This window comes from Chiroxiphia lanceolata, chromosome 12 (assembly GCF_009829145.1).
Source record: "Chiroxiphia lanceolata isolate bChiLan1 chromosome 12, bChiLan1.pri, whole genome shotgun sequence".
NCBI lineage: Eukaryota > Metazoa > Chordata > Aves > Passeriformes > Pipridae > Chiroxiphia > Chiroxiphia lanceolata.
The window spans coordinates 3,644,331-3,669,906 of record NC_045648.1 but is presented as its reverse complement, the minus strand read 5'-3'; the positions used below and the strand labels follow the sequence as shown (position 1 = coordinate 3,669,906).

The window sequence follows — 25,576 nt, the reverse complement described above, 5'->3', positions numbered from 1 at the left end:
GTTAGGAAGGGGTAAAATGAGCTGGGCTGGGCTGTTGGTAGTGACCTTGTGGTCTTATTCTTGTGCAAAGGTTGGGACAAATCACAACAAACTTCAAGGTTTGTACAAAATGCCCAAAAACTGAGTGAGTGAGAGGTTTTGTCATCTTTGTTTTCTACAAGGAGGAGCATCACCAGGAGTCTCTGATTTTGGGACATGGAGTAGAAAGAGCAGCCATTCATTTATGGTCACTCCCCCCCAAAAAGATGGGATTTTATACATTTTTCTCCACTATTTTTAGCTTTGAAAGTCTTCACTGCAGTTTTTAGTTTAGCCAGCCAAGCACCTCACTTCTTGTATTTGCCTTTGAGCTCATTATCTGGCAGTGCCCTGGGCAGGGCTGCAGCCAGGAGGGCTCAGGGACAAGGGATGTGTCCTCCTCAGAGACAGGGCTGTGCCCTCCTCAGGGACAAGGGATTGTGTCCTCCTCAGAGACAGGGCTGTGCCCTCCTCAGGGACAGGGCTGTGCCCTCCTCAGGGACAAGGGATTGTGTCCTCCTCAGGGACAGGGCCCAACTGTTGAACATCCACACAAATGTCTCTGCCTTGAGGGGGTGAAGTCTAAAGCAGTGAGTGGAGAAGGTGGAGGCAGGAGCAGTGTCATGGACAGGGTGAAGATTTGTGACTTGCTTTGGAACCAAATTTCAGTGTGAAGTAGCTGCACATGCAGACCTGGGACTTGCCCCAAAGGTTGTTCATCTCTTGGATTTAATGGCTGTTCAAAGCAAACCCTTCTGGTCCCTGCTCAGAAGGCCCACACTGAGCTTCCCCTGTTGCCTGACAGATCCCTCTGTTCCCTCACAGGCTGATGTTTCAGGAAGCAGCACTGGGTGCATCCCTCATCCAGAATAACCTGGAAGATTCACACATGCAGTGGGAACCTCAGGGAGCAGCAAAGACAGTGGAAACTGGTGTCCTACACAATTGGACAAGTGCTGGTATCACTGGGATGTGATTTTAAAGCCCAGCCCAGCCCATTTCCTCTGATAATGCAATAATTTGTGCAAAGCTTTCAGCCTTTAGTGGTTTTCACACACTTAAGAATCATTTCTATTAGATTGAGCCTTTCAGGGGATTTGCAGGAAGAAATTTGATGTTGAAACCAAACTGTCATCTGGGGATTGTGAGGGCAGTCACCACGTACGTAGCAATTCCAGCTTTGCAGTTCAAGGACTAAGATAAAATTACAATACCTAAATTGTTTTTTTGGATTGATGAGGTTTTTTCCTTGCCAGGGCTGGAAGGGAGAGATTCAGCTCTTGGATCCTTAATTAAAACACTGGGTATCAGTTTTCCTCAAATATCCTATTGTGTATAATGTGCTTTGCTGGAGAAGTGTTCCCTCTGTAGAGAAGGGCCAGAACCAACTGAGTTACTGGTTCTAAAACATTCTAGGAATTAAAACAAATATTCAAACCCCACAGCTGAGCAGAGCACACCAGGCCATAAATTACATACCTGACTGGGTCTGCCTCTGGGTTGGGGATAGATTGTGTTTTCCAGTCTCCATTTCAGTTGTGTTTTTTACTTGATGATGGTTTTTTACTTCAAGAAAAGAGGTTTCTTTTGTTTATTTGATATGGAGATGACAGTTTAGTCAGAGATTCAGGAGTGACATTGTGTGGAGGGGAGGTGTGATGTGTGACAGTGGGACTGCACTGAGGGGTCCCTTGGCAGTGCCTTTGGCCCTGCTGTCCCTTGGGCACCCAGCCCCTGTCCTGCCTTCCCAGAGTTTCATATTGAAATGTCCCTGCAGACAAAACCCTTTGGAGTGTGACCAGTGTTACTGTGAGGTGCACACCTCGATATGTAAAATGCATTCATATGTTGTACCCGTGGTTTGGAAGAAGCTCTGAGCAACACGTAGGAACTGAAAGCAGAGTGCAGAAAAGCTTTGTCATTTGGAGGCTTCTGTCCTGTTAAGCTCCCTGTGAGGTTGGGAGGATTTCTCCCAGACTTCAGTTTCCATGTTTGGATTCCTGTGGATCAGGAATTGCCTTTATTTGTTTTGGGCAGAAAGCCTTTGCATGTGTGTGTAACACATAAACTCTTGTGTATTTATTCATGTGTGTGTATATATATATAACTCTATAAATCACTCTTGTTTGTTTTCCCTTAGATTACTCCTTGACTAGTGCAGACCTGTCTGCCCTGCAGGGGTTTAACTCCCCAGGAATGCTGTCCTTGGGGCAGGTGTCTGCCTGGCAGCAGCACCACCTCGGTCCCGCGGCCCTCAGCTCCCTTGTGTAAGTACCATGGCCCTGGGGGGCTTCTGCCTCTTCCACCTGCATCACCTGCACCAGGGGTGTTCAGCATTTCACCCATTTTGCCTTCTTGTCTGTGCTGCCAAACCTTCCCCTGTCGGGGTGTTTGTCCCTTTGGTCACCTCAGGCCTTGGCCGAGGTGTCCCTGCAGGCCCAGCTTCTTACCAGGGATGCACCTGCTGGTGAACTGGAATGTTTGGCAGTGGGAAATGTCTCTGTGCGTTCTCAACTTCTGTAAATGCAGCTCAGACCTTTTTTTCAGCGTTGTTCTGACTTCAGTGAGGTGCATTTGGAGGGTGCTGAGCCCCAAGAGCCCCCTCAGACACACGGGAATTGTCGCTTCCCTTCCGTGTTCCGTGTTTCCTCACTTGTGCCTTTCAATGCTCTCTCCCCAGCACTGGCAGCCAGATATCTCAGGGTTCCAATCTCTCCATCAACACCAACCAAAACATCAACATCAAGTCTGAACCCATCTCCCCTCCCCGGGACCGCGTCACCCCCTCGGGGTTCCCTCCGCAGCAGCCGCAGCAGCCGCCGGCGCCGCCGCCGGCGCGGCAGGAGCTGGGGCGCTCCCCGGTCGACAGCCTGAGCAGCTCCAGCAGCTCCTACGACGGCAGCGACCGGGAAGATCCCCGGAGCGACTTCCACTCGCCCGTGGTGCTGGGGCGGCCGCCCAACGCCGAGGACCGGGAGAGCCCGTCGGTAAAACGAATGAGGATGGACACGTGGGTGACATAAACCCCCCGGCAGCCCGGTGTCCCCAACACGAACTGTCCTGACATATCCACATTTATAAATAAGGACGTGACTAAGTATATTTATATGTATATACATACGTGCATATATATATCTCCACATGCATATATATGTGCTAGTGTGTGTAGCATACACCGATCATCAGGCACTTACGACAAACTCGTGTATAGCTGCAGATGTCCCCTGGTAAAGCAGAACAATCCCGTAGGTTTGATCTAGTCTGGCACTTCCCTGGAGTTGTGTTTGGCCCCAGCGTTGGCAGAGCGTTGTCCCCGCAGTGTCTCCTCCTCCTCCACAGCCCAGGGCTCGCCTGTAGTACGTCCCTGTGTGTTAGTTCAGCTCATGGTTACTCGTAGTTAAGAAATAATTGCTTTGTAGCAGCAGAGCAGTAGAAAAGCAGGAAGAAGAAAGCAATACTGTACATAAACTGACCTTTTATTACCCAACCTGGCATGGGTCTCTATTGCAGAGGGTGCATGGAGAAGGGCTGATGCTATAAGAAATAAAAAAACATAAAAAACAAAAACCCTGTTTTGCACGTGCAAAAAAAAAAAAATAAAAAAATAGTGTATTGGGTCAAAGAAGTGATTTTTTTAATGAGTGAAAGACATAGAGAACTCGCATGAAATATTCAGAAAATATTAGCCTAGAAAATAGAACATTAACAAAATAAAATTAATATATTAAGTTATAATTGGAATATGTTTGACAAATTTGTTTTTACGTTCATACCTTTGAAAAATATAGAAACGGATTTTAGCTCATGTATATTTTATATTAAAGAAAACAATACCCTAATGAATTGAAGACTATATATAAAGTTATATACAGTACTTTTGAACACATTCTGCTATGAATTATTTATATAAGCCAAAGCTGTATGTTGTAGCTTTTTTGTAGAGTATAGTTTTATCTTATTTTGACTTTCTAGTTTTTGCTTTCAAAGATGAAAAGGAAAAACTTGCAGGCGGAACCTTGGGGGAAAAATAAGCCATGAACACTTATATGTAAATTTAAATTTGAGCCAAACTCTTTGTGTATATAGCATCCTAAATATATTATCACCTTTGGTGTAAGTACCTATGTATTGTACGGTCACCAGATTAAAAAGTATATTTTTGTGGATTGACGCCAACTTGAAACAAGGCGAGGTCCTTATTAAGTAGAGTATTCACTGTTTAATATTTACTATTTTGTTAAATATACTGTACTTTCTTTGGATTTTAATTATTATTAATATTATTATCCAGATTTTTCAGAGGGTGTATAAAGGGGTTGGCCCCCTCACTGGTGGTGAATGTGTGCCGTTCAGTTGTAATCTCTGTGCTGTATGGTTAAGCTTCATTATACATTTTATATATATGCTATATAAATAGCAAAGTGGCAAAAAAAAAAAAAATCCGGTGTTAAGTTTCATCCTGCATAAATATAAAAAATCTGTTACAACACATTTTAAGGCATCATTTTAAAGCTGCCTCTTCTGAGGAGGGAGAAAAAAAAAAAACCAGTGGAAAAACTTGACCTAATTTCTCATGATAGGGAAATGACACATATCAGAGGAGCACAAAAGGTTTTGTGAGTTGGCAAGTGGTTTGGGAAAATTTGCTGCTTCCAAGAAATAGAAGGAGGGATCCAGAGCCCCCTTGTGCTGTGAGCCTGGCTGGGAGCAGGTTTCGTGTTGGATTTGGGGCCGTGATCCTGCCTGTCCCGGTCACTGACAGGCTGGCAGTGCTGGTGCCAGGGAGGAACTGCAGTGGGATTATCCAAACTTCGTGGTTATCCCTGATATTTATTAAACCTTTGCTTGGGCTTTATTTCTGTGTAATTCCAAGTCCCCCCATGCTGTGACAGGAGCTGGGAGAGGGGGAGCAGGTGGTACCTGCGGCCTCCAGCCCATCCCCTCTCGTGGCAGCGGGAAACCCACACAGGCTCCAGTCCCTTCCTGCCCCTTCCTTGGACCTGGATCCCATTGGTTTGGGATGGTACTTGGCTGACAGGGCATGAGGGCAAAGGGGGCTCGTTCCCCAGCCCCCTGTGCTCCAGGTGACCAAATTCACTTGCCAGCCCCTGCCCCTTTTGCTGCTCCGACCAGTGGTGTGAGTTCCATGATTTATGCACCTGTATGACCTTTGCTGTACATCCGAGTGGGAGTTCTGCATTCACATTTACTGTCTATTTTCTTGTGTGCCTTATCAGATGGCTTTGCTGACTGTATCTCAATAGTCTTTATTTCTATGCAGGTTTTTAAACAGTACTATTACTGTTTTCTTAAAGACAAAGCTACACAAGGGTTAGAGTTTGTATTGAAATTGCACCAATGAATTAAAAAAGAGTATTAAAGAATCAGTTCTAAAGAGCCGGGCTGGGGACTGGCCCTGTGCTGCCCCAGCCACGGCAGAAATGTCCTTCCACAGCCCTCCCGTCTTGGGGAGCAGCTCCTGCCATCGAGGAAATGGGAATCCTGGTTTTTAGTAACAAGTAACTCACTTTGGAACATACTTTTTTAGAAATTGTAAAAAAAAAAATGTTTTATAAAAAAAAAATAATTATGACATAGCACAGATATTTCAACAGGTGAAAAAAAGAGATAGTAATACTTTTTTAAAATTCTCTCTCTCTGCTGACTGAAGTGCAAGTGGATCCAACCCTGGGCTGAACCCAGTCAGGTCTGAGTGATTTAAGATTTTTAGCTCTGTTGTGACAAATCACCTCCATCCTCGAGCTCTCACGGTAGTTTTGGGAACGCCCGTTGTCAGGGGACTCGTCAGAACTGCTTTGCCTTGCCCTCCCCTCAAGGACACTATGCAGCAGGAACTCCGAGTTACTGTGCGCACAAGAAATACATAGTAAATAAGGAACAAACAACTCCTAACAATTGATCCTGGGCAGAAGTGAAATCCGAATGTGAAAGAAAGACTTAACCAATGTAAACATTTTAAATCTTAGTAGAACCTTTCTTCACTTTGCTGTGCAAGAGAAACCTGCCTTTGCTATATTTAAAATGGCTTTTTTAAAAGAGATTTATGTATTTGGTAAATGTTTGTAAGTCAACAGTTCACAAAGAAGCTGTTCACGGTTTAATGCTGATAAGCCGTTTGGCGGCACAAGCTGGACTTTGTTGCCATCCTTGAGACGAATCTTTTAAGAAAAAAAAAAATAAGTTAATCTCAATTTTTTTCCCTGAATGTGTTGTTTTTTCTTCAATATACAATAAATATTCTAGTGAACTTTTTATCAAATGGTTAAGAAAAAATGCTAGAGGTTGTTGTAAAATATTTGTATCCTGCATTCACTAAAGTAAAGATACTGGCTTTTACTGTGTACTCCGGCCTCTCTCGTGGTTTGCAGAGCACGTGGTCCTGCTCTGGCGTGTCTGTGCCCCCTCCAGGTGTCCACTTCACTCATCAGGTTGTGCTTTTAAACTGCAGTGAGAGGATTTTAATCAACAGGGATTTTTTGGGGATATATACACACACTGTTACTACACTCAAGTCAAAAAGTTAATGCTTGGTAAGAACATTAAAACAAAAAGAAAAACCTGGGTCCAGCCCATCCTCCTGCCCCTCTGGACACTCACTTTTCCTTCTGCTGCTCCCACTCCTGGTTCCTGCAGTGTGTCCTGGGGCAGGTGCTCAGCACAGTGCAGTGTGGGAACAAAAAAAAAAAAAAGCACAAGTTGTGCCCTTGTGCTTTTATTATTTCATGTGGTTTTATTTAAAATGTAAGAAATCCCCCCCACCCCAGAACAAAGAGATACAGCTCTTCACAGAAGAAAAATACAAGGTTTTGTTCAGTATAAGATACTTTAGAGTCCTCATTTACAAAATTAGATTCCCTCAGGCTTTCCTGAGCACTTTTTTTGAGAGCTGCAGGAAACACAGGTTGTCATTGTAACATCACACAGTTCTGCTTGTGTGGGGTGGAAATCCCTTAGTGTTTGGTTCCAGGAAGGCCTGGAATACCTCTGCCTGCAGGCCTGGAATTGACGATCCAATTTCTGAGGCCAATTCTGCTCTGCAGCAAAGCCTCCCAAAGCCTCCCTTGCTGCTCTCCAGCAGGCAGTGTTCAGTGTCTCACCCTGAAGAGCACAGCCCCTCTGCCCTCTGAAGCTTCACCACTCTTCCCTACACCCTCATCAGCTTTTTAATGCACGTCTGCAGGTCACAGAACGCTTCACAATCAGCTCAGTCCTGTCCTAGAAAGGCTTTACCCTTCTTTCTGTGCCTTGGACTTCTGCCTGGACCTTGCACCCTGCGTGGGCCTTGGCACTTTGCTCCCATGAAATCTGCACACAGGGAAATCAGTCTGTGACTGACATCAGGTGTCTGAGATGCACCATTATAGACTATTATTAGTATTTTTAACAAGTATACTGACTAGACCCCCCCTGCCAACAAAAGAGCCCTTGAGAGGAGTGTACAACTCCTCTCCCAGCTCTCACATCCTCCTCCAACACCCTCTGCCCACCTGCAGTGGCAGGGCTGGCTCCAGCTGCACCCTGGGGACAGCGCGGATCCGGCACCGAGATCCCATCTCTGCAGGATTTCATGGAGGGGAGAGGTCTGGGCTCATCCAGGGGACGGGCCTGACATCAACCTAATAAACCCAGCTCAAAGGTTTGCTCAGGAGGAGGATGATGAGGGGCTGGCACACCCAGCTTAGAGCCATCAGTTTAGGGTTAAGCCTAAACCACCGTGGTCTGCAAGAGATAAAAATGACAGCTCTGAGCGAAAGAGCCCCCCCTTCTGCTCCAGCAAAAAGTGTTTCTTTAAAATGCAAACAACCCCCAACTTTCCAAGCACATTAATACTGCACTCTCTAGCTCAGCAGCAAAGGATTTGCTTCCAGACATGGCATTAAGAAATACCTGAAGCAATCACAATAAATTGCTACAAAGTACCTTCCCTCAACAGTTCCCCACACTTAACCCACCTGCTCAGTGACCTTCATAAGCAACAAATCATCCTTATTTTTCCATCACAATCACATCACCTCACTTTCAGTCAAGTTCAGGATTCCATCATCAGCTACTTATAAAAATAAAAATTATCTGTATCATTATATCCCCTTAGATGCACTTGGGTCAGTCACGAGAGTGTGGGCACCACTGCTGGAGAGGCTGGAGGGATCTCCCGTTTCCCTTTAGGACTTTTTTCCTACCACTGAGCTTTGTGGTAATTTCCCTTCCAATCCAGCTGTTGAAACATTTGAGGTTACTGTTGTGTTGGAGGTGTGGGCCACCAGGCCTTGTGTTTTAAAATAGATGATATAAAATACTGGCAGCACAATTCCTATCAGGAGCATGATAAACACGGCGTTCCACCACTGGATCCCGCAGTCCGCACCGTTCCCGGTGTCCCGCTTCCCTGGCTCGGGCAGAGGCCTCTCCAGTGGCTCCCCACAGTAGTCTGTGCTCAGCTGCACCTCCACCTGCACGGCGTCCTGGATGCTCTGGTCGATGTCCCTGAAGTAGTCGCTGAGGTTTGGCCGTGGTGGATCCGCCCGTGCCGGGGTCGGGCTCCGGCAGCTCCACGCGGGTCAGCCCGGGCTGGGCCGGAGGGAGCGGCCGCAGCTCCCGCCTGCTCTCCGTGAGCAGCCCGTGCGCCTTCACCGGGATCTTGATGGACTTCAGCGCGTACAGGTCCTGCTCCCGGATGAAGTTGTTGACCCGTTTGATGTCGGCGACCTACAGAACCCAAAGGACACCGACGTTAGTGTAGGACAACCCAGGAACAAAGCAGGGAGCAGCTCCAGAGCTATCGAACAGCTGTCAGAGAATAAAAGCAACTGGCTTGGGGTTCTGCAGAGATTCCAGCTGAGGGGGCTCCAGGTCCTGCAGGATAAAGCCAGTCCCCTGTTAAACCAGTCTATACCCTCCTCTAGTGCTCTTGTATCTGCTGTACTTTGCTTGTTACTGTTCTTCCTTCCCTTTGCTTTCTTTGCCTTCCCTCGCTTACCTTCTAATTCAAGTTAAGGCAAGAAGAACCTTTGTAACAGATCCTTTACACATCAGCGTTTAAGGTGAGAGGACAACATCAGCACCAGCAGTCAAAACCCTCCAGCTCAGAATGTGCTTTCAGAGTGAAGAGAGCTCCATCTCTGAAAGCAAGGTCACACCTGGAGCACAGGTGAGCATCTCCCACATGGGCACGACCATCCTGTGCCCAGGCACCACCTCTCCTGTGCAGGACAGCAGCTGATCCAGCTCGTTCCTGCACAGCTGCTCAGTGCTCCTGCTGAGGGGCAACACCCCTGTGCCCTGAGGTGACCTTTGGTGGTTCCTGCGCAGAGTCCCCCTCTGTGACCCATATTCCCACCCAGCAGTGGGAAGAGCAAGAAAGAACAAGCCACACGTGCAGAGCCAGTCACAGGGCCAGTCCCAAAGCAAAGACAAAGGCAAGACAGTGTCTCTTAATTTAACATTGGATAAAAGATGCTTAATTAATACAGTGCCCCACTCACAGCCCCAGGAAGTGCAGCAACTTCTCAGCTGCCCTAAACCCTCTGTCAAAGAAGACAAACAGGATGTCAACGTGTGCAAGGTGCTCTCCACAGCAGCCAAGGAGATGTGAAAGAACCTTGAGGGAAAGGCTGAGGACACAAAACAAATCAGCAAGACCCCAAGCCAAAGAGAAAGACAACATAAACAGCTAAACCACCTCTGCTACATCACACCAAGGAGACACAGTGCAGGGACTGTGCCTTGCTCTTTCAGAAATCACAGTATGACCTGCATTCACTGGGCACTCACTTGAGGCTGCCAAGGAAACTGGGGAGCTAAAACAAAACCGGCACTTCACTTCCCAAACACTCTGCTCCAAGGCAGAGATGAGATGGATGCCTCAATCTCATGCTTACTCTGCAAAGTTTGAGAACTCTGAAAACGGCCCATTTAATGCAGGTCCTGCATTAAATCTGGGGGCCCTGAGGCAAAAGGAAACCTCCTTTGCTGGTTCAGGCTCCTCACAGGCTGCCCCAGCGTAACCTCTGCACTTAAACCCTGCACAACTTCTTAGTTATGAAACAACAATCTCACCCAAAGCCTTCGAACTGAGGTGCTGCTTCAATTTCTGGGTTTGTTCCAATGAAAACAAATTAGTGGGACAGTAAATATCCCCCGTGGTGTCTGCAATCAAACACTGCAGTGCTGTGCTGAGGCTCTAGAAACAGAAAGTGGAGCAGCACTCACACAGAAACAACAAACAGAGCTGATGGGAAGCCTTCGAGAGCCTGGGCTGCACAAGCCATTTAGGCTTATTTTCTGTACTCATTTTTTGGCTGCAGTTTGCTGCTCTTGTCCCAGCTATGAACAATGCCAAAAGCAAGCCAGGACTATAAATGGTCAAGAGTAAAAATGAGGATTTTGAAGGGCTTTCCATCTCTGCCAAGTTATCTGTGGCGCACACACACACACAGAGCTATTTGTTGCACTGTCTTAATACCCCCTCCCCAAGCAGATTCTGAAACCAATGTCAAGTTCTCATTGATTTCAAGGAGAAGCTCGTCCTGGATTTTTTAAACTTGTTTGCATATGTATTTGTGGCTACAGTTCTTCCTCACTGCTGTCCTGGGGGCCTTTCAGGAGCTGGTTAATTGTGCAAACAAAACAAAACGCAGGAAAACTGATCAGTGCCTGTAAACAGACAAATACACAAATCTCCTATGATAAAGATTTCTGTACTTCTCTAATTTAACTGGAACTAGTCAGGAATGCCCTTTCTGGAAGGAAGGGAGGCAGCAGGACAGTTTTTTTCCTGAGGGAGGAGAACACTTGACTACCAGCCTACTTTCCCCCTGGATGGGCCCAGCAGCCTTCAGGTGGGGCAGGAATGGGGCAGCAGAGGTAGATGAGCAGCCACAGCAGGGACAGGACTGACTCCTTGGAGTCACAGTGCCAGAGGGCACAGCAGGACTTTTCATGCCATAAACCAAAGAGCTGTTCAGAACCTTCCTCCTCTGAGCTCACAAACTGCTGTGATTGTGCCCAAGCGGCAGTGACACAACTGCTGCTGAGAGAGGAGTGCTCAGTCACAGCTCCAGAGCCAACCAAAGCTGCAGCTCTGCCTTCCTGGGCTCTCCTGGTACCAATCCAGGCCTTTCCAAGTCCTCCCAGACTCTTCTCTGCACGCACCAGGCCCTGCAGCAGAACCTACACGGGTGCCTTCTTTGTTTTGTGTTTGTCTCTAAGGGAATGGGAGGGGAGGAATTGCTGCAATCCCTCTAAGCCCTCTTGCCTCAGCTGCACCAACAGCTGCTGTGTGGTTAAGCAAGACCAACTGCAACAGCAGTGCAGCAGCAGAGCCAGAGCCGTATCATTATCCCACTCCAGTCACTGTCCAGTTGTCTGCACCATGGAACTTTCTAATCACAGCCCAGCCTGCAGATAAAGGAGGCTCTAAAAATACAGCTCCAACTGCTAAACAACAGGGGGCTTCTCATCTTCAGAGTAGGTAATTAAACTTTTCAACAGTTTTTCTATGAAGTGCCCTGCTTTGGAACAAAGAGAAGATACTGTGCAGAGTGTTCCAACTCGGGAGACAGCTCACCCTGCCCACCCCTCCCTCCTGCCCCCAGGCAGCTGATGGAGCACACTTTGGGCAACACAGCAAACAATCAAAACCCACACACAGACAGCACCTGGACTCTGGGACCTGAACTTTGGCACCTCTCCAACTCCACCCCTCACACTCAGACCTTCCTTGCAACATGTAAACTGATACCTTTCAAAGAACAACCCCAAATCCCACCCCAAGCCAGACCTATCACAGTGGTGTTTCTTTGTACTGCTTTATTTGCTGCAAAAACTCTTAAATGTTCCTTGAGAGCAGAGCCCTGACCCTCATTTCTGAGCTCAGCTTCCTAATGTTTGCCCTCACTTACATGAGTTAGTACAACCTGCACTTAGTCACTCAAATTAAACAGGAAAGCAGGTCAGGCAGGGTGTGAGGCTGACGACACCCTCCTCAGCTGTTGGCTGAACAACTCTTTTTTTGTGTCTGTCTGGGATTTTTTTGCCTTTTTTCCAGTTTCACCCAGATATTGACCATTCATGAAAAACACAGAGTATTTTCAGCGCCAAAACTCTCAGATACCAGGACAGCTCTGGAAAGTAAAGGTGCACATGGAATACCTCTGAAGTGCTAACCCCACCCAGAGAAGGCTCTTACTTTACAGCCGTACTGCAGGGCCAGCTTGTTCAGGCTGTCACCCTCCGTGAGCTCCCGCTCCAGGAGCACCACGTCTCCAGGCCTGTCCCGGGAAGTGCTGCCCCGCTGCTGCTCCTTCCCCCTGGGCCGCAATTCCATGACGTTGAGCTCCTCCTCCTCCGAGGACTCCTCCGAGTCGGATGGGCCATCAGGAAACACATAGACCTGCCTGCCCGGGTATTTGTGGACCGTGACAGCAGCCTGGAAGGATCTTGTCCCGCTCTCACTCAGCCTCATCTTCCACACCAGCACCTGGAACAAAAACCAGACGTTTTTAATTCCCTCAGTACCAGTGTCCAGTTCTCAGCATGTGAGATTCAGAGGATGCACAAAAAGCACAGCAGTGTGAGAACACACAATCCTTTCCTCAGTCCAAGGGTAAAAGTGCCATTCTAACAGTAATATCAAAAAAGTTATGTACAAACTGTAGCAATATATTACTATAGTAACTATTTATTATTATTATCATAGTAGTACTATGTAATTTTTTTTATTATTATAGTAGATTATTTCCCAACCTTTTCTTTTTTTGTCAACCTGTGGACAAAACACCTCATAAAACCACTTCGCACATTTTAAAAGACACTTTCTACAATTTCATTTAAAAAGCAAGAGAGTCACTTTGAGCGAAGTGTCTTTAATTATGGTCAAAAAATCCATGGAACATATCAGATCTCCTACCAAAACACTCAACTAAATTATCCTTTAAGTCACTTTTCCTGAAGTCCTTAGTTGTCTACACTTTGAGAACCCACATTTTAATTTCTTGGAAGTGTACTTTTGGTTGGTTTTGTTGTTTGTTTGTTGTTGTTGTTGTTTTTTTAAATAAGGACAGCTCAAGCTACACTTAACTTCAACCTGACTGACAAGGCCATTTTGCTACATAAAGACAAGAACCTGCCCAAGCATTTTAATTATTGCTCAGCCTGCAGCTGCAAGTTGTTATTTTTTGTTTTCTTCAACCTCAGCTCCACAAACAATTTGTTCTCAGAGCCGGGTACAGATAAGAAAACCTCGCATTCTCATGGAACCCCATTGACCTTAATATTCTCCCCCTACCCCTACTGGATTCTTCAGGTGAAACCACGATCATTTAATGGCATTAATTAGCACCGGGCAGGGCACCCACAGCTGGGGCTCGGCCGTGCCGGGTGATCCAGGACCGCACACCTCGGCCTCCCCCCACACACCGCCCGCCCCAGGGAGGGACAAACTCTTCCACGAGCCCCTCAGGGGGTCCCGAGCTCCCCCAGTGCCTCAGGGGACCTCGACCCGCTCAGCACTTCAGGGGGTCCCGATACCCTCAGCCTTTCAAGGGACCCCGATCCCCCCCATCCCCTCAGGGGTGTCCCAATCCCCTCAGGGGTCCACGATCCTCCCCATTCCCTCAGAGTGCCCGGCTCCCCTCCGCACTTCAGGGGTCCCCACGCCCCTCAGAGGACTCTGCTCCCCTCAGCACTTAAGGGGGCTCCTGGTCCCCCCAGAGTGTCCCCGCTCCCGCCCCTCTCCCCCGACCCCGCGCCCCCCTCACGGACCCGCCGCCATCGGCCTCTCACCGACCTGGCCACGGGCTCACCCAGTGCTCCTCCCATTGGCTGGCGGCGCCGGGGGGCGGTGCCTCAACGCCGCTCGGCCAATGGGCGGCGGGGAAAGGCAGGGGGAGCGCTCGCGCGGCGGAAGGCGTGGCCTCACTTAAAGGGGCCGGGCCGGGAGGGGACCGAGCCTGGGGCACGTCACACACATCGCACACCGGTACAGGGGGAATGTCACACACCGGTACAGGGGGAATGTCACACACCTGTACAGGGGGAATGTCACACACCGGTACAGGGGGAATGTCACACACCGGTACAGGGGACATGTCACACACCGGTACAGGGGACATGTCACACACCTGTACAAGGGACATGTCACACACCGGTACAGGGGGAATGTCACACACCTGTACAGGGGACATGTCACACACCTGTACAGGGGGAATGTCACACATCGATACAGGGGACATGTCACACACCGGTACAAGGGGAATGTCACACACCTGTACAGGGGACACGTCACACACCGGTACGAGGGGACACATCACACACCTGTACAGGGGACATGCTACACACCTGTACGAGGGGACACATCACACACCTGTACAAGGAGGAACGTCACACACCCGAACAGCCCTGGGTGTGGTGTCACTGCCCTGGGGGATGTCACACACCTATATGGCCCTGGGTGTGCACCAGGGCACGTCACACACCTGTACATTGGGGCACATCACACACCTGTACAACAGGGCATGTCACACACTTGTATGGCCCTGGGTGTGGTGTCACTGTCCTGGGGGATGTCACACACCTGAACAGCCCCGGGTGAGGTGTCACAGCACTTGTCCATCTCACACACCCGTCCCTGCAGCAGCCGTTGCTCCCTCACAACCCTCACCTGCCCACACACCTCTGTGGGCTGAGGGATTTCGGCAGGGCTGGAAGTGGGGTGGGAGACCGGCCAGGCAGGGCTGGGGCTGAGCCAGCACCCCATCACCGAGCAGGGATTAGGATTCCCTCCCCTCCATCCCTGGGCCAGTCTGTGCCATGAGCAGATGACTCTGGAGCTCAGCCAGCTCACACAGTTTTCTGACCCAACAGATATGGATTTAGTGTGCTGGAGAGGGCTCTGCAAGTGAGGGGACTAGATGAGATGTGCCAAAACTCCTTCCCTGAGCCACTTACAGCCTCACTATGATTATTCAAGTTCAAAAGTTACAAGTAATAATCACATTTTGTCAAACAAATCCAGGTCACTCAGGGTAAGCTGCTCAAAACTGGAAAACACAACTGCTGAGGTGATCTGGAAACATGGGGGAAACAACCAGGCTTTGCTGAGGGAGCTAAGTCTGGGCTTACTTGTCCTTGATAGTGCTTAACAAGAAATAACTGTTTTGTAGGAGTGCTATTCTTGGCTCTGGGTCAATTGTGTGGATGATGTCATCATTCCAAATAATTGGAATATTTTTGTTGTTAGCTGATAGACTGTGAGAGCTGCAAAGCCCCAAACAAGTGGAGTCTGTCTGAGAGCTCAATGGTTCAGTCATTATCTACATTCAACCAACATAAGGGTCAGACATGCCCTGAACTTCGGGAGGAAATCCTCCTCCCCCTGACTTATGTCGGTGCAGAGGGCACCAGAACTGAGGAAGTCTTTCACTCAATCCAAGGGGCTGGGATGATGCTGGGCACCATCTGGCCTTCACATCCATGCAAGCTCCTTCCCAGGGCACAACAGAGTTGATCCCTTTGTGATAACGGATCAAAACTTTCATGAAGGTCTTGGTTGGGGCTCTCCAAATAAACCAGGATAGGGCTCTCCTCATGGCCCTGTGATTCCTCAAAGCTCTTGCTCAGATCCAGAGTTGCTGTTCTCCTCATCACTTCGGTTTTGTCCCTCTTTTTTCAGGTTCACTTCTGAAGTCTCCAAAGTGTCAGACACATAAATCCTTTTGAATTCTTTGCTTCTCTCTTTGCAGCCTTCTAAGCTCTTCAATAAAATCTGTAATTTGAATCTCAGATCATTCAGTGGCAGGCTGCTCTCCACCCTTGGGAAACGAATAAATCCATGTGTGACTGGCAGACAGCAGCTCCTGTCCCTGTCGTGCAGGTGTTCCCAGAGCTCACCTGTGCAGAGCTGGGCCATTTCACACATCCCTGCACACCTTGTCATCAGTGCCAAGGGATGCTCAGGCTCCAGCTGCTCAGGATGGCACCTGACAGTTTCCAACTGTTCAGGACCAGCAGGAATAACAATGCCATTCATAAATCACCAGGGCCATCATTAATGGTGACTTGATCCATAATTTGGGATTAATCAAAGCAAGACAGAGTGAAATCATTCACCCTTTTCCTTCACAGCCATATGGGCCATTAACAATACAAATGTGGAGTGTACAGTGGATAAAAGATGAAGGAGGGGACCCCCACAAGCTGTGAACTCCCTCCTGACACCACGTACAGCACAAGTTACAGAAAAATTTATTGAGCATCTGCTTAATATCAACTAATTATTCCTGTTTAGTTTAGCAAATATAGGGGAAGGCTCCTATACAGCACTATAAGGCAACAGAAGTCTGCTAATAGTTCTGAGTTATATATATGTAAAAAGAGAAAAAGATAAGTATTCCTTTCTGTCTTCATTTCATTGTTTCTTAGTGGGAGACTGGGAAGGCAGCTGGAGCAAACCTCAGCCATGCTCAGGACACGGCATTAGAGAAATGATGATGCCTCTATTGCAAATAATGTATAAATGTTGGGCTTTGCTCTGGGCTAATGCAGCACAACCAGTTTCAGTGAAGCCACCCCGACATTAAGGCAGAAGTATGAGCCAAATACAGCAAAATAATCCTCTCCCTGGTGCCTGCAGTGACTAAGCTTATGTGGGTACTGTATGTACATCTGATTGAATTATATGCACCATAAGTCTAAGAGGTTGATACAGTGGGCACCCAACAGAGAGGAGAAAACCTCAGTTGCCCTCCCCAGGCACGGCCCTGCTGTTGATGGCATGAGAAAAGGGATTTGTCACCCTGAGAGTCAGCTGTGAGGAGCTGGGTTTCCTGCACCTCTGCAGCATCTCCTGCCCCGCCCTCTCATGCTTTCCCTCCTGTCTGTAACAGAGCAGGTGTGATGACAGAGCCCCAGCTCATCATTCATCTCCAGCTCAGACATCAAATTACTGCCACCTACAAGAACTACATTTGCAACTCTCTCACGTGTGCTGTGGCTCTGAGGAATGGGCCTTTTATCTCAGGAAGCAGGATGCAGATCTGAGCAGCACTGCTGTCTCCTGGAGGAGATAATGTGTCCCTGCTCAGAGCCCCTCCTTCTATCACACAGCACCACTTGGCAGGGGCTGCCTGGTTTGTGTGATAGCAGGCACTGAATTACTTCAGAAAAAGAGAGCCTTAATTCTTTATATAAAAACAAATGACTAATTAAAAGTGGGTTTGATTTTGTAGTTCATATTTTCTTGGGATGGTGCCAGACTCTGGAGTCCACGCTCCACACCCTGTCCTTCTGGAGGAATTTGGCTGGGGAAAGCACTGTAAGATTTGTTCCCTTTCCTCTCCCTTACTCTTAAAATCCCTCCTCCCCCTTCTCCCTTCCTGCAACTGGTAAATTGTGAAGAACAGGAATGTTCCTGGGAAGGAACCCAGGCAGAGCTGCATTCAGAACAAGGCAAAGATTTCTTGCATAGCTGGAGCATGTGTTTGCAATCCCCGACTGCCGGAGCACGTCAGCCCTGCCAGGGAGTGCTGCTCCCTTCAGATGTTCTCAGAGAGCTCCAGGCAGTGTCCAGGGCAGTCTGTGGACAATGGTTAGCTCAGGCACTGCTCCTGGGCCCATCTGCTAATGGTGCCAGGGGAAAAAAGGCTCTGCGTGAAAGGATGGCAAAGAGCCAACCCTTCCTTTCCAAGGAGCCGTGTCAGGGATGGTCAGAACCATCGAGCCACAAACTGGTTCCATGTGAGAGCTTGGCTGCTACTACCAACCTGTCAGCTCAGGCTCCAGGCAGCTTCTGGGACTGATGCTCTCCAGAACAATTAGCATGTGCTGCCCCAACAAAGGATTGCTCAACAGAGAAGGACAAAACCACAAGATCCCAAATTGTAACTGCTGGGAAGCAGGAGATAGTCAATAACTACAGACTGCTCTCCCCTCAGAGAGGTGCCACTGATCCAGAGGGAATGTAACTCTGCCCAAAAAGTGCCCTTTAATGGCTCAAAACTGGAACCTGACAAGGCCAAGAAGGTGGGAGCTGGGGGCTGAGACACTGATGGAGAAACAGCTTCAAAGTATCTGTGAGGAAGCTTTTGACCTTGGCACTACACAGAGCACAGTACCCTACAGGAGCACAGAGTCAGCCCTTGCTCAAGCTGGTGCTGATACTACTGGGGAAAGGCAGGTTGATGAAAGCATCACTTGTCTTTCCAATGACCCTATCATGTGAGCTCAGCCTGCCAGGAGCTGTCTCTCTCTCTCCCTCTCTGTGCTCCTCGTGGTCCGAGCCAACGAGCCTGAACACGCTGTGCCAGTATTTGATATCGCAGGGGGGCTGGACAAACATCCCCTCACGGGCTCTGGGGGTGCACACACACCCCTTCAGAGCAGGATGATGACACCTCTGGGCTTTGCTCTGCCTCCAGGCTGTCTCCAGCTTGTCCAAATCCAAACATGTCCAATCTGATTTTGCAATTTTTAAAATATAAGGTGCCTGAGGGAAGGCCCTGAGCTTGAGGGAGGAACAGAAGAATCTTCCAAAGTAAGATCCTTGACCTCAGCAGCTGTGGGGCTGTGCTGGCTCCTTCTCATCCTTGCCAAGAGGGTTCCCAACGTCTTTACTGGTGCGTGGCAACAATAATGAGCAAGGAACACGTGGGGGCAGCAGAAGGCTTTGCTGCCTGGTCTGGCAGTCTGTGGTTGTAGTGTCCTCACAGGACCCCTGCAGAACCGAGGGGCTTCAATGTTTGAGGGTCACTGTGGTGGGTACAAGCCCAGAGTGACAACTACAGCTGATCAAACCCTGGGAGAAACATGTCATAGGAGAGAGGGGCTTTGTGGGACAGGATGTCAGCACTGAAACCTGTGCTTCTGTCATTGCATCTGGTCCTTCTCCAGTTCCTGCAGGCCCAGCCCAAGCACTGCTGTGCTTGCGTTGCAAAGCACATTGAACCAGCAGTTACAGCTTTGTCCACAATGGAGAAAATGGCTGGAGGGAAAACACAGAGTCAGATTCCACTGCACCTCACAGGACTCCTCAATCCCCCTCATCTCTTGCTGAGCTTGTTGTACCACAGGCCCAGGATGACTATTTCAGGGAGGTGAAGTGAAAAAAAGCAGCTCTTATCTCACTGCACTGCAAAGAAAGATGAAGGTTCATCTGACACCATTTCTTCTCTTGGAGACTCAGAATGTCCAGGTAATGGCAAAAAGCCTTGATCTTGGCCGTGGAGGTCTTCAAGATCAAGATTTTAGATAGGAACATTTCAGACAGGGAAGTGGCCATAATTTACATAGCAAGGCTCTGAGGTTTTCTGGAAGGGCTCTCTCCAGGGTAGGGTATCTTCTTTCCTGCTCTGGGTGAGCAGAACTTCATGAGTTCCATGTCCACCTGACATTTGCCTGATCACTCACATCAGTACTTCCCATCATGAGCAATAGGGTGCCCGAGTGGTGCTGGCCCAAGCTGATGCTGGAAATGACAAAAAATAAAAAAAATCCAGCAAAAGCCCTGTCACCAGAAATGATGATGGATTAATTATGATAAGGGATGGGAAACAAAACAAAACAGCTCTGTCCTCCATGAGCGATTAAAAGAGAATAAAATCAGATAAATGTCCAGATAGGAAAAGCATTTTCTGTAACTGAAGCTGCTACTTTAATTGGAAAATGCTGTTAACACAACTGCCTGACCGAGGTGAGGGCAAGAGCACAGCAGGGCTGGTGCAGATCTGCAAGCAAACAGCTGAATTGCAACTCTCAGCCTCAATCTGCAAATTTCTGAAGCCAAAAGAACAGCTTTAAATGTAAAACTTCTGCTGGAACTCATGCTTCAATTGGGCTGTGTGCCAGGACATGCAAAGACTTAGGGCATTAAAAGTCTCGTGGAGATGAAAAGACAGCAGGGAGTCATTTGAGTTGGCCAGTAATGCACTAAGTTATGGCAGGATCTGCCTTCATTCCCTTTAAAACAGCTTGTGGGGAGGAAAATTGGGAAAACTGACATTTTACCAGTTGTAATTGTTACGGCAAAAGCTAAGTCTAAGCATGGCCCTGATACAACTCCTGTGTCCTGCACACAGCCCAGCAGAGGGGTCCCAGCCCCAAGCTGGCTCAGCCCTTGCAGCAACTGGGCTGTGAAGGAGCCCCTGAAAATGCCCCAAACCACACACTGACCACCTCAGGGAGGTATGAGCTGCTCTGTTGGCTGCTGTTTTCTCTTCACTTCAAACCATAATCTCGGGCAACCCTTAACCACAGAGCAACAGAACGGGTTTGCACTTACCCTTGTTCCTCCAAGGAGCTCAAAGTGCTTTAAAAACCTACAGCCAAGTAGTGCTGTGGTGGTTCCTCTGCTAGTGCAGTGGTTCTCTGAGTTACAGAGCAGTGAACTGGTTCACCCAACTTGCTGTCAGCACAGCCCAGATCCAGGGAAGGTGGGGGGAGCATCCATCAAGCAGGGAAGGATGTGCCTGCCTGTCAATAGCAACCCAGAAAAGCTGCAGCTGCAAACTGTGAACAGCAGCAAAGTCATACAAACACGAGCAGTGTGTGATCACTGGGTACCAACAAAGCACAGCTGGCCAAATCCACTGCTTGTCAGGGAAAGGAAGAGGAGCAGAGCAATGTCTGTCACTATGTGGGCTGTGTCCCTGCTGGTTAATGCTGCACAGGCCAGCCTCAGATGGACAGGCTGAGCCTCATCACCAGGAGTCTGTGAAATCCATGGCTTGGACTCTTTACTGCCAGAAGCTGCTTTGCAGTATTCCCAACCATTTCCCTAAGTATCTGCTTGGACAAAATTAAAGACAAATTAATTCTCTTGGGTTTCAAGGCCACTGGGAACTCACTAATCAGGCTTCCAGCTGGGTTGAGTGCAAGGAAGAACATGTTAGCAATAAACACAGACAAAGGTTCTCTAATTGGAGCCATGGAATGGGAATGTGCTTCTTGAGAAACCTTTGCCTTCCCTCAGGACCACATTCACCACGAGGAGAGGAGCCCCAGTGGGCAGTGGGGGCTTTTATCATAGTGCCAGGAACCTCCTCAGATGATAGGAGGAAAAAAAAGACACACCAAAAGCTTCACAAGCATTAAAACCTCCCCCACAGGGTTCTGCTCCGAAGGGGCAGGGCAGCATTTCCAGCTGTTTTGAGGCTGGTGCTGAGAAACTCCCCTGAAAGCCAAGAGTCAAATGCTGGTGTTTCTCTTCAAGAAACAGTCCCAAGGAATGGGTCAAGGACACCAACCACACACCAACCACCCTGGACTTTGTACATCCAAGCCCCAGGTGCCAGGAGGGAGTTTCACCGTGGTCCCCTCCAGGAGAAGCTGGCTCCAGTGTCATGCCCACGAGGAGACAGCCAATGTGATATGTGGGTGATGGGAGCATGTTGGATATGATGCTTGGCCTTTAAATCTGCCAGGATCCTGGGGAAGCTGTGCCAGGACCCTGTGCTTGGAATGCTACAATCAGTGCAAGAATTAGAAACAAAAAAAGAAAGGGAAGAGGAATTATGAAAAGAATTAAAGGGACAAATGAGCAGATAAAAGGTGAAAAAGGATCATCTTTCTTATCTTTGTGTTCCCAGGTGGGACTTTACCAGCCACAGAATGGATATCACACAGAATCAGAGGGCAGTGGATCAGGTAACCCCTCCCCTGCCCCATTCCTAAAATTCAAAGCACACAAACTGATATCTTGCCTAAAGCAAAGAATTGTCCTCTCATGTCATTGTCACCTGTAACCCAGAGCCTGTGGATAGCAACTACAGTGAATTAACATGAGAAAGAGTGGCCAGATTGAATTTGGTAAGGGAGAAAAAAAAATCACAGGCATGTTGCTGAGGAAGAATGAGCACTAATTCTGTTTATTCTGATCCATTTTGTTTGATTGTGCTTGGCCCCAGGAAATGTGAGAGCTGGTGGGGATCATATCAGCAAGGAAAATAGAAGGGCAACAAGCTGATGGCTTACAGGTCATGCAAACATTGGGCCAGTCACTGAACCAGAAAAAGAGTTGGCTCAGAGGCAGCCACTAAACTGAGAGAGGATCTACTGATAAGATACTCTGGGGAAGCATCTTACAATGAGGTGAAAGAGAGATGGGAAATGGTGCTGCAGAGCTAAGCCAAGTGCTCAGGAGAGAATATGGTATCATTGGGTTTTTTCTGTGCTTTCCTCCCCATTCTTTCCCATTTATTACTACAAGAAAAACTATTTTTGCCTGTACAAATCTTAGTGCCTTAAGAGGTGACACTGGGGTGCGCTCCTGCACCAGGGCTGAACTTCTGGGGAGCTTTGCTTCAACTTGCTGGAGAAAAATCCCGGTAAAACTATCATCTCTGGATCTCTGGATGATCATTACTTCAGCTTGAAGCACCTACACTTACAAACTCCTTGTTTGTGGGGGTAAAATAGATCACAGTGGTTTCAACTCACCAGCAAGTCGCTCCCACCCAGCTCCTCTTTGTGGAAGTGTCAAAGGAAGGAGGTGAAGTCCCAGGTGGCCAGAGAACACAGGCTGTGGCTGGGCAGGTGGAGAAGGTGCTGTCAAACACGAGGCATCTGGAGAGGTGAGGAAATCCAGGACAACTTCTTGGTCCAGCAGATGAACTTCCCTGCCTTTCTTTACAGATGTGATGTGCTTACAGATGTTCCCTGAGAGGGGCAGTAGAGACTAAAACCACACGAGGAATAGGAAGAGACATCCTGGTCAGGGAGAAATAGAAATAAAGAGTGAGGATTACTTGCAGTGTTTCTTTTCCTGGGCATACAGAGGCTCCACCATGAGTCCATTCAAATAAAAACAAGGGGACCTATTTGGGCCAAAATGGGGCTGCTTGGTAGGATCTCAGTCCACTCTGAGATAGTTTCCTTCAGCTGCTTTTGAGAGCAGGGCACTAACCCTGCCCAAAAGTGGTGCTGGGAGGTTGCAGGGGTGTGTGTCCATTGTGGAGCTCTGTATAACGCACTACTGAACTCCTGGGTCACTACAGCAGCACAGCAGCCTTTGGGGTGGCTTGTTGGACGGGGAATTAATAATTTGGGAAACGTTTACACTGTCAGGCTCATGAGTAGCTACACCACAGCTCATCACTGGCACAATTCGGCTCCCATCCAACCTGGAGAGGAAAAGGGGTGCTTAGAGTATCAAAGTTCCCAACCATCCATGTTGGTGTGAAGGTGTGAGGCAGGGAAGCCCAACCTGGACCACCTTTACAATCTCTTTAGGCTCTCTTGAACCACTCAGAGTTAATTCTAGAGCTGATTCAAGCCACTGCCTGAAGGAAGAAGCACAGGGATTCACCTGGAGCAAATCCTGTAAGGTTTACTTCTTTCAAACCACTTACCCCAGCCCTGTCTAATTGCTTTATCCCATTCTCTACCACTGTCCATAATCCCCAATGGGAAGGGTGATTTTGCTGGTGAGGATGCCCAAGAGCTCCAGCCACAGGCCAATCCAACAGGCACAAACCAAGCAGCCAGCCTTATCATCAGGGAATTTCTGGCCTAAGAATAAAATCTGAAAGCTTGAAAGCAAGCAGGGTGCAGTGTGAGGTGAGAACCCAGCTCTCTGCAGCGGAGGAGCCGAGGCAGGAACAGCTTTATCAGGAAACCAAGAACCCTTCTCTAGTCCCGCTCTCAGCACAGCTCAGCACACCAGCAAATCTGGCTGCAGACTGAAATCTTGGCTCCCCCTGAAGCCAATGGCAAACATCCCACTGGCTTCAATGGGAGCAGGACTTGATGCCAGATCTCGTGCTTCCCATTCCTTTGCCGTAGCCCGAGAGCAAACTTCCCTTCCAAGGCTGTGTCTGCAGCTAAGGCCTTCAGGAGCACAAGAATGGCTCTCCTTGCAGCCTGAGAAGTATCAATGGGAAATGAGAGGCTCATTTTTAACAGAAATGGTGATTGTCCTAAAGCACAACTTGCTTAGAGTTATGGTGCTCTCTGGAGCCCCATTTCTTTCTCTCTGAAAATCTTCCCTCAGGCATTAACCATCGATTTTCCCTCAGGCTTTAGGTGCCCACAGGGTGCCCAGCAGCTCAAGCACACAGCCTTTGGCTGTGATGAAATCTCCAGTGGGGAAAGTGGTTTGAGCTGGGTTATGCACCCACAACACTCCTCTCTCCCAGTCCTAACACCCCTCATCCATCCTGGCTCACACAGCAGCACCTGCACACACTGTGACTTAACAGCAACACAGCAAACAGGCAGGAGATGAAATTTGCCCATTTCTGCTTTTATCACAAGAGAGTTGATAAAGAAAGGTGAAGAAAGGGCTGCTGGAAGAGCTGTGCACTGACCATACAGGGCTCTACATTTGCTCTGGCACGAGCACCTCTCTGCCGAGAGGAGCGTCCTGAGATCCCCGAGATATTTGTGAGGCGGCAAAGGTCACGTCTCTGATTTCCTGCAAATCTTTGCTTTCCTTGGCAAAAATGAAGAATTTTGTTAGGGGAATCTTGGTGGGTGTTTTGTGATCAGTCAAGCACAGCAGATTACTCGAGGGTGTATACAGGACCTCCCGTCTTCTAGACACAGGAAAATGAGTGTTCGCTCCAGAAATTCAGGAGTCACCAGCATGGTGCTGACCACCTGTATTGTTCCTTAGGTCATGTGGCATGTCTACTGGACAGATTGATGTCTGTACAGCTGACTGTTTGCATATCAGTTCTAGAGGCAAAGGAAATTCCTCAAATCCCAGAGCACAAATGTGCACTGCTACAGAAAAGCAGGTGGAGATGTGCCAAGTTACAGCTCCTTAGTTGCTGCCCCTGTAAAGAATGCCCTGCAAGGAAAACTAGAAAATATTTAATGAAAGAGCAAAGATAACACAAGACAATCTGGCAAAGGGTAGAATTTAATATTAATGGCTTTCCTTTAGTCACTATATTTCCTGTTCCTAACTTAACCCTCTAAAATCAGCAATGGTCAGAGAAGGGCTATAAACTTTTGCACATCTAAAAAGTCTTTCACTGAAAGACCTCAGAGCACTTTGCAAATGTTAGGGACTGCTGAGGGATGGCTTTTCTCTGAGGAGACTGTCCAGGTAGCCTATGGGCAGATGCTGCTTTGGCTACTGAGGCCAAATACAGAAATTTGGCTTCTGTCCTACTCTGTAAGAACATCTTTCTTCTTTGTCTCCCAGGTTCCTGTCATCACAGGAACCCAAAAACAAGAGAAGCTGGGCTTCCCTTGAATTCAGTGTCAAAAAGTCCCTTCTTCATGGACAGATGGGTGACAGACACACAGCAGTGATGTGACTGGTGTCATTTCAGCCCATCAGCCTCTTCAGGATCTCATCCCTGGAGGTTCTCAGAGTTACATGGAGACAGTTCCTGGCTCAGCTCCTTGTGTATCTGAACATCACCATTAAACAACAGCACACTGAACCTTGCTTTGAAAGGGAGCTGGACCTGCCCCACCTCCCCACCCTTCCCTGCCAACTGGTGCTTGCCTGGAGGAGTCCAAAATTAACCAGAGCAGATAAGAGATGGACAACATCCCACCTCTGAGTCCTGCGGTCCTTCGCTCCGAGGGGATC

The 25,576-nt window shown here is 48.3% G+C and overlaps 2 protein-coding genes across 6 annotated transcripts in view; one reads left to right on the top strand and one right to left on the bottom strand.

The window, feature by feature from the left end:
- MEF2A (myocyte enhancer factor 2A) overlaps window positions 1-4,608 on the top strand; it is an 80,019-nt gene extending 75,411 nt beyond the window's left edge. For all 5 annotated transcript variants that reach the window (XM_032699668.1, XM_032699669.1, XM_032699667.1 and 2 more), the window contains 2 exons: window positions 2,159-2,285; window positions 2,699-4,608. In XM_032699668.1, coding sequence (XP_032555559.1) covers window positions 2,159-2,285; window positions 2,699-3,041 — 470 coding nt within the window. In that variant the 3' untranslated portion in view covers window positions 3,042-4,608. The remainder of the gene's footprint in view (window positions 1-2,158; window positions 2,286-2,698) is intronic.
- On the bottom strand, window positions 3,631-13,822 carry LYSMD4 (LysM domain containing 4). The gene is given in 4 exon segments (XM_032699672.1): window positions 3,631-8,541; window positions 8,543-8,745; window positions 12,227-12,517; window positions 13,801-13,822. Coding segments are annotated over 3 exon segments (819 nt in total). The 5' UTR covers window positions 12,503-12,517; window positions 13,801-13,822; the 3' UTR covers window positions 3,631-8,201.
- Between the last annotated feature and the right edge of the window lie 11,754 nt (window positions 13,823-25,576).